The 9,148-nt window shown below is 37.6% G+C and overlaps 1 protein-coding gene across 1 annotated transcript; it reads right to left on the reverse strand.

Moving 5' to 3' along the window:
* Positions 1 to 1,244: 1,244 nt before the first annotated feature.
* Positions 1,245 to 8,761, reverse strand: LOC122643684. Its single transcript, XM_043837282.1, has 4 exons — positions 8,615 to 8,761; positions 3,088 to 3,366; positions 2,636 to 2,980; positions 1,245 to 1,533 (listed from the first exon to the last, which is right to left on the reverse strand). The coding sequence occupies exons 1-4, from the start codon at positions 8,759 to 8,761 to the stop codon at positions 1,258 to 1,260; spliced, it is 1,047 nt and encodes a 348-aa protein (XP_043693217.1). The 3' UTR covers positions 1,245 to 1,257.
* Positions 8,762 to 9,148: the final 387 nt, after the last annotated feature.

Raw genomic sequence — 9,148 nt, forward strand, 5'->3', positions numbered from 1 at the left:
CAGTTCTGTTTAAACTCAAAGTGCTACACAGGCGAAGAAGCAGAATCTAATAGGGAAAGTATTAATTAGATTCTTTATTTAATTATTAATGAATAATTACAATTAGCACCAAATCCATTAATTAAATAAAGAGCCAATTAAATTAGCAAATTCCAAATAACTCCCTATATGATAACAATTTATCATATACAACCCCCCCACTAATCAACACCATCATTATGGAATCTAGGGCATGTACACATGTACTTGCCAAACCCCAATCCATAGTACATGTCCATATAAGAGCGTCCGTGCATCCGATCGGGTCCCGCAAAACTCGATAAAACACTTTATTTGAAATAACTATAAATAATGTATCATTTTATGTAAAATAAATTTTGCAAAACCATTTCCAAAACGGATCGGATCCGCAGTTCGATCCGACCATGCACAGACAATCTCTATCTTGGTGTTCCCCAATCGGGCAGTGGTAACCGTGTTGGATAACTCCTTCACTCACAAAGTGTTCACGCATTCCCAAAACACCGGCTTTGACTCGCTTGAGTCTCAGTCATTGATGAACCAAAGAATGCGATCACACTTTGCAGTGACAGGGTTCCCTCAAGTACAGGGTGTCGGTGACACATGTCTATCCCTTCCTACATCTGGCAGTAATACATGAGGGAATCGACAAAGTAGATTCTTCGCCAATGCACACATCAAACATGTGAGCACTCGCATTCGTACCCTGACATCACATGTCTAGGCATACCCAATGCGACGACCATATGATAAGGGTGCCCCGCCCAAACCCTAGTCGTGACTACCATTTTAAGTATAACTTACGAACACATAATGCTCAAAAAGTTTATATCGCATGTGACAATATTAAACTAAAATGTATAAATGTTCAATACAAAGGTGAACCGGGTTGAACCGGACCGAACCGGGTTTGATGGACACACACTTGTCCAACACTTGGTGTACCACCATTTGATTATCAAGTAATTCTGTATTCCTACTTATCAAAATATTATAGCAAAACAATTGCTAGCTATGCTAATATAGGTAGTGTATTAGATCATTCTATGTCCATTAACTCTTGGTGTCTAATGTTTCAGAATGAGAAAACATGCCATAATCACTTATCATCCAAACAGAACTATAAGCTTTTGATAAGCTATTATAAAATGAAAGTTCAAAAAACTACCTCATAAGCATCACAAGAAAAGGAGTTCACTCCATTGAAATAGAAAGCTGGTGGAGATCAGGAAGTTGCTAGAACTCTCTAAACGTCAAATTAATACGTCCAGGACGAAGGTTTGCTTCTTCAACTAGAAAACTTGGAGCTGAGTTTGGCATAATACGTCCCACACCATGATATATAAGCCTAGATTTGCCTCCAAATATTAGAACATCACCAGACTCCAGAGTAACTTTCTCTGCCGTTTCAGTGTTCCTGCTGTCTCCATATAAGAACTCTGCTGAGTCACCAATGGAGAAAGAGACAACAGGTAACCCACTTCTTAGACTCTCTTGACTTTCATCTTTATCCTGCATCACACACAACAAGGCATCACAAAATTCTTTCTTTCAAGGAACTTATTTCAGTGAAAATATATATGGAATTTACATTCTCATCAAATATACAACTCAGCTTCTAAGGAGAAAATTTTTAAGCTGTCTTTAAAGAGACATCAATCTCTCCATTAATTTCTATTCCATTATTGTGATATATAACTAGAGTTACACGGGGTTGGGGGAGGCTTCGTGTAACCAGGGTTTTCCCTAGGGCCTGAACCGTAAATCTAAGTAGGTTCAAGGATTTCCTCATTAGCCCAAAAAAAAAAGATAGAGAAATCGACAAAATTTGTTTAGATATTATCAACAATACTTAGGACTTGGGGTTGGAGTTGGATTAATACCCATTTAAGTCGAGCATTCTATCATGCTATCCTACGCCAATAAGGACACACCAAAAGGGGTTTAAGATACATAAAATCCTATCATCACCACGATGATTCAATTGCGAGCTGGGGTCAGTTTGGTTCACCATGAAATCTGGAGAGAGTAAAGCCACTTCAATTCCCAATTTCTTGTTTGGGTTTACAATGCCATGAATCTCTCATATGTATATATTCTCCTCAAAGACAAACAAAAGCAAAAGACAGAATATATATGCCTTGAAGAATCCCAACTGAAACAGATAAAAGTCTTAAAGAGTAACCAAACAACTTCTAACCCTTGTTGGATAAAAAATCCGGTTGGACCGGTTCTGTCTGTGTTTGGATTTTCAAACTGATCATGCTTGTTCAACCAGTCAAGTGCTATTGAATCATGTAGCTATGGATATAGTGTAATTGCATATTTAACAGTATTTATGAAGCTAAATCAGTTAATTGAAAAAGTGTAACTGAGTAGAGTCGACGAACACTTTACAAATACTAACCTAATATCAACTGTAAATTCCTTCTGATTTAGAGAAACATTAAACTGAACTTCAATAATACTGGAGCACAACTAGAGCTCTATGTCCTGTGTTTGAAGTTTTTCATCTTGAAGGCGTATTAAAGTTAGAAGTATCTCACATAACAGTAGTGTAAACTAAATTAAGCAAGAAGCATGTAGAAAGTAACAGCAAGTACATAATACACACCTGATGGAGACCAAGTTTCCCACTCTCTGTGTAGAAATTGACAAGGCAGATGTCTGGTGACATAACAGGAAGTATCTCCTCTGCATTCCAAAGTTTCAACTCTTGCTTCAGAAAGGTATGGGAATCTTGGATTGCATCTTCAACCAAATGCCTGAATTCAATAGGGACACTAGGTGGACATGCACCATCAACCGCCTGTCTAGATTTATATGAACTGGATTGTGGGTTCCAATCCTTACCAAAGCACATTATCTGCCGACGTAGTTTGATACCATTTTGTAAAACAGGTTGATAGAACCCTCCAGGACCCAGGCCAAGATCCCGACATTTCATTATGATCTTGATCTAGAATCAAAACAATTAGACAAAAATATTATCATACAGCAACAATTAAGAAGAGAGTACATACTAAAGCTAATAAGAGGGTTGAAGGAGGCAGGGGAACTACCTACCTGATTAGTATGACTGATGTACTTCTTTAAAAGCACCATTCCATCCCTCAAGACAAGTTTTTCACTTTTGTTGTCTGCTAGCTCCTTCCTTTCCTTTCTGTTTTGTGCAAGTAAAGAAGGGGATCCAATTTTGGTTTGGCAGATATCGAAAGGTTCCAAGGGTAATGCTTCCCTCTTTGGCAAGGATTCCCCATGTTGAGTACTTGTGTGATTATAATATCTACTACCACCAATAAAACTCCCCTTATCTAGTAGTTGGTTGTTAAGAACTCTAAATCCCTGTCATACAAGTGAGAGCAGCAGAGGTTTCAGAACCGAAGCAATTCAACAACAACAACGACAATGTAGTAGTATAGAAGAATCTCAATAAGCTTATATTGATTTTGTTATGTTATAAAAAAAAAAAGTCACAGTTATATAGCAGAGGATTCTTTCTCTGTTACACAATGTGAGAGGGGTGTGAGGATGAACGACTGTAACCCTATTCTCCATTGGTACTATGGACGTCGGCAATCTTACCAAACAACATAAATTATTGTGTTCATTATGTGATTGTTGTTTGCGATTTCTATTCTTTTCTGCATCGTGTTAGATTTCATTTTCTAAGGTTTCCTCGTAACTCTTCGAAATAATAGTATTCTACATGTATAAATGTATGAAGAAATCAAAATTAAGCGGAAAGAAGAGAGGGGTTTAAAGACTTACAACAGGTGAAGCTTGAGTAATAGGCTGAAATCCATAATCTACACTGGAACCAATGTATTCCCACCGACCACTACCGTGGTTTCTGCCGTGACTCATCGTCATCATCCCACCACGAAAGAAATGAATATGAGGGAAATTTTTTGGGGGAAAGTAGTGTTTCGAGGGGGAAAAGAAGGGAAGACGGCAAATGGCAGGAGCAGCAGCAGCAGGGGTTGTCGTCGTTGGTGCATGAGAAGGAAAAGGAGAAGGAGGAGAGATACTACGACAGGAGGGCTGAATAAGGATTTTCATATTCATACTTGATTTATTTCTCTTCTCTTTCACAACTGTGAGAATGGAGTAGCTAGCGTGAACTCGATCGCTAGAATAAGTACAACCGGTGCCGGTGAGTGAAATGGTAATGGTGGGATTTTAATCCTTTAAAATCTAATAAGGAAGTTGAGAGATGAAAAACAAAAAACTTCTCCGATTCTCTAAAAGTGTAGCAGTGCAGTGTAGTTCAGTTCGGAGAAGGAAGAAAGATCGAGATTACTTGGAGGACAAGTATATCATCTTCTACGTTTGTTATAATTAAAATCCAAAGCAAAAACCAAAAAAACAAAAAGGATAATTTCTTAAATGCATAAGATAAAAACTGAAATTGCAAGATATGTAGGTTTTGTTTTACACCCACTAATTTCTATTTTATAAAAACTTACTTAATCCCTAGAGTTAATTATTGGTGATGCCAATCGTCACCTAAAATTTCAACCCAAAAAAAAAAATTTGTCACCTAAAAACAAAATAGAAGTGCACTTCCCCAAACACCCCAATCTCATTTTTTTTATCTTTTCAAAACCTCAATTCTTGTTTATGAGCGTTTCTATCTAAAAAAATAACAGATTTACGTTCACATACGTGAAGTGAATGGCTCATAGTCGTTCATGTACGTGAATATGATCCTGGTTTGAAAATAAGAAGGAAATTAAAAAAAATTTTAAAAGAAAATAGGACCGATCCAGATCGACGATACAGCCAATCTGGATTGGAATTGGTAGAGACTGATGTTGCTTATTAAAACCGTGGTTTAGACTCTGTTGCTAGAGTTTTTTTTAATTTTGGGAGGGGAAATAATAATAGGAACTTTGATTTGTAATCGAACAAATGAAAGAAGCGAATGAAAATTAGATGGTGAGAACGGATGAATGAGTGACAAATGCCTTGAAGCAAATTAAGATTAGAGGGTGGGTGTGGACTTTTTTTTTTTTTTTTTTTCTTTTTTATCTGTTTATTTTGTTTTCTATCCCACAATTAAGGTGCACTTCTCTTTGGCAATGACACCATAGTTTTGTTTTATTTTTGGATTTTCTTTTAAGATAATAGGAGGTTTGATTTGTACTCCAACAATTAAGTGGCACTTATCGTTATCTTCTCATCCCACTACATCTCAATCTTCAAACTCAATTATCTAGGAGATTAGCCACATCAACAGTCTAAAATGATAAATGAGGGTTGGGGCAATTTTGGAAGTTCACTTTTATTTTTTTCTTAGGTTTTTTTTTTGTGGTAAATATTTTTTTCTTAGGTGGCATGACTAATAACTAACTATGGGGATTAAATAAATCTTTTTAAAATAGAAACTAGTGGGTGTAAAACAAATTTTAAACATATTTATCTTGTAATTTCAGTTCTTATCTAGTAGATCTAAGAAATTATCCCAAAAAAAAAAAGTAATCGAAGATTTAGGTTTAATTGCAGCCCTTAGATCCTCTCCATCACAGGAGGTGTTGGCTAGAGAGGCCCTCACTGGGGGATCTATATCACCTCCGGTTTCCTGCCCGGCTCAATTCCCCAGCGCCTCTAACAAGGTGGGGGCGCAATGACCACTCTACCCCTACCTTAACACTCTGCCTGGGTGGGGTCCACCCCCCCCCCCCCCTTATTAGAGGCACTGGCGATTGGGCTGGGCAGAAAACTAGAGGAGATAATTTCACTCACTGGGAGGAAAATTATCTAAGTCCCTCTACTAGGGGGGGGGCATGTTCGGGAGGGGATAGGATGGTCATTTCCGCCCCCTATAAGAGGGACTTGGGGAAATGGCCAGGTAGGTAAATGGAGCAGATAGAGATCCTTCACTGGGAGTTCCCCAACACCAGGTGAGGTCTTCCCATCTGACATGTGTTGGAGAGTAAGGGTGTCAAAATGGAATCAAAATCGAACCACACGACATAAAAATGATCCAGTTTAGATTTCATAAGGTCTCTTCTTGGTTCGGTTTTGATTTGCACTGTAAAACCGTGGTCCTAAATCGATAGGAACCGAAAAAACTGAATAGAAACCGATACCTCTCACTCGGATACTAGCCCATGCATTAATTAGATTAATGAATAAAATAATAATTAAAAACATAAAATAAGTAAAATGTCTTGGGACTAACTATATAATATATATGTTCAGATTAGTTATGTTAAAATTAATTTTCAAAACCCTACATGCTAATGGAAGAAATAATTTTTTTATCATGTGAAAGTGGAGAAGGAAAAAAAAAAAAAAAAAAAAAGGGAAAACAATGAATAAAATGGAAAAGAACAGGTGAAAATGAGATATTTTTTATCACATAGGTGTGGGAAATTGGATGAGTAGGGGAGATCGGGAGAGAATTGGGAAACACGGAAATATATAGAGTTTGAAAAATTGGTTGTCTTCAATCTTCATTACTACTTTTCAAAACCGGCACTACAAACTGCATGTAAATCAGTTGCGAATCAGATAACAAAAACCATAGTTGTTGTATGTTTTAGATATTGTAAAATCTGTTTGATTAAAGACCAATAAACATCAGTTTGGGAGGGCATACGTTAGCAAACACAGTTAACCGCGAAGGCTACATTGGGTCTGTTAAATGGTCACATATCATAAGGCCCCATTGATGAAATGGTAAAGGGTGGGATTTTGCAAGATGGCCCCCCCTGGGTCCAAGTCCTTTGTAGTGGTTGCCTTAGGGTTTAGAGCCAGTTTATATTCAGACATGCCGGCTCTTTGTAGGAGGTCCCATATGTAACATAATTGAGATATTGGGCCGATAAGGACCTATACGAGCAGATACCAGGCCAATTCTTAGAATCATGATACTTGTCGACACTGGGCCAATCCAGGGTCTGATCCTAAAAAGTGACATTTCCAAGCCTTGCAAGCCGATCCAAACCAATACAGACTGATTTGGATGAATCAATACCGATTACCAGCAAGAAACTAAAAGAGTTACCAAATATTCTATGATACACCATTCCCAATGTGGAATTTTTCTTTGATAATGTCCTGGCCATTTCAATGATTGAATGAATAGGAAATAACATGAAATTTGGATAATTCTATGCTTATTGATGTACATCAGGCAGGACTCAAATTGTGGAGGTATCAGGGTGAAAGGGTGGACACGCTAATGTGTTCCCCTGAAAGAGTTGAAAACATTGCCAGGGTTTTAGTAATCGGTATCGATATCATTATCAGTCTGAATTGGTTAGATTTATCTTTCTTTGCTTCAAAAAATTAGATTTTTTTTTTACATTTTTTCCTTGTCAGTACCAATTCACCAATACGCAATCAATCAGGAATCCATATCAATCTCCACTAATACCAATACAAATCAGCAAATTGGTCAACCTATAATTCCTCGCTATGCTGCTTTGATGGACGAACTGATCCAACCTCCTGATGGTGTAGTAAATGTGATCATGTCAGTCTGACCCAAAAAAGAAAATGAAATCATGTGATCATTCTGTCAGCTCAGATGCCCCATAAGTTTGAGACCAGCCATGTGGGCAGCAGATCTGAACTCGTGCCAAACTGGTCTCACCCTAGAACTTGTTGAAAGAGACAATTAATTACTAAATTAAAACTCTGGTGTAATCAAAACAAAACAAAACAAAAACAATCTTTGTTATGCACTCTCGCCTTTTCTCTTCATTCTGTGTGTAATTAATTGGTGCTTTGTTATCTGATCTTAGCTCTAGAAAATCTTACGAAAACTTATTAAATTTCAACTACCATATTTACTGTGAACCAAAATGAGCAAGACCAACTTTTTTTGTCCCTCATTTCTTGAGCTTAATATTTAAGGGAAACTGGGAAAAGAGAGAGAGAAACCCATTTGAGAAGGATAGAGTCAGTCTCAATTAATTTAAGGCTGATGAATAGAATCCATTTAGGGAAAACTGAAGCTTTCCTCATAATGGGCTCTGCACTCACCAGTCAACCCATTATTGGAAGGTTAATTAATGGCACCTACAAGAAGCAGAATTTTTATCCTCTCTCTCTCTCTCTCTCTCAAATATCAAGAATTCGGATCAGAGGAGTTACTGCGGACATACATACGGTGGGTAGTTTTGTAAAAGAAAACTAAAAAAATAATAATACTGTAATTTTCCCTAAAAAAATTTAGAGCAAATTATATTTACCCCTCGTGCGAGAACCAATTATAGAACACCCCCCATTGTTTGAACATTTATATGGACCTCCCCTGGACTATTGTGGGGCTTACAAGTACACTATGTCCCTAGATACCGTTAATTGGAGCTAAACATTCATAAATGGCCATATTACCTTTCAATAATATATATTAACCCTCTTACCCTTATGTTACATAACCCAAACCCATCTCATTAATCATCGTTCCAACCTCATCTTCCTCCATCTATCATCTCTTTTTTTGTCGGCGATCTACAAACCTCTACTGTCCTATCCAGCGATCTGCAAACCTCCACTATCCTCTCCGGTGATCGGTGAACCTCCATTGTCCTCTCTGGCGATCTTCGAGAATGGAGAGTTTGCTTAGCTACCATACTGCCACATTAATAGTAGTTTCTAACCCGATAGCAAGTTCAACAACCATTTCCACTACTGCATCGATCTCCGCCTTCGCCGCACTGAAAGCCTTCAGATCCCTGACAAAGTTACCTTGGGCATCAAGGGCAGCCTGTTTGTTAGCCATAGCTCTCTATAGGGTTTCTTCAAAAGTGTCCATGGCCACGACTCGCGTGTCCCATCCACCATAGTGAATTACAGTGCATTGTGAATGGGAGATGATATAATTAGGGTAAAAATGGTATTAAAATTTTATCATTTTAATTCATAATATAATAAGAATAAATATGTCTTTTACATTTTAAAACTAATACCTCTCTAACACCGTCAGCCTTCATGGGTACAAATGTAATTATTCAAACAATTGGGGGGGTGTTCTATAATTGATTCAAACACAAGGGAATGCATGTAATTTGCTCAAAATTTTATCTTCCTTCGTTGAAGGGTTGAACTTTACCCGGCAACCCCTGATAAGTAGCAGAGGAAGGAAGGAAAGGAGAACAAAAGCAACCAA

The sequence above is a fragment of the Telopea speciosissima genome, chromosome 10, assembly GCF_018873765.1.
Source record: "Telopea speciosissima isolate NSW1024214 ecotype Mountain lineage chromosome 10, Tspe_v1, whole genome shotgun sequence".
Lineage (NCBI taxonomy): Eukaryota > Viridiplantae > Streptophyta > Magnoliopsida > Proteales > Proteaceae > Telopea > Telopea speciosissima.

What these genes read in the sequence shown, in the direction of transcription:
- LOC122643684 (XM_043837282.1), bottom strand. Translation starts at nt 8,761, where the DNA reads ATGGCTAACAAACAGGCTGCCCTTGATGCCCAAGGTAACTTTGTCAGG. An exon ending in AAACTACTATTAATGTGGCA is followed by an intron (nt 3,367 to 8,614) that starts GTATGGTAGCTA and finishes CTTGTATGACAG; the next exon opens with GGATTTAGAGTTCTTAACAA. An exon ending in ACATCAGTCATACTAATCAG is followed by an intron (nt 2,981 to 3,087) that starts GTAGGTAGTTCC and finishes TTTTGATTCTAG; the next exon opens with ATCAAGATCATAATGAAATG.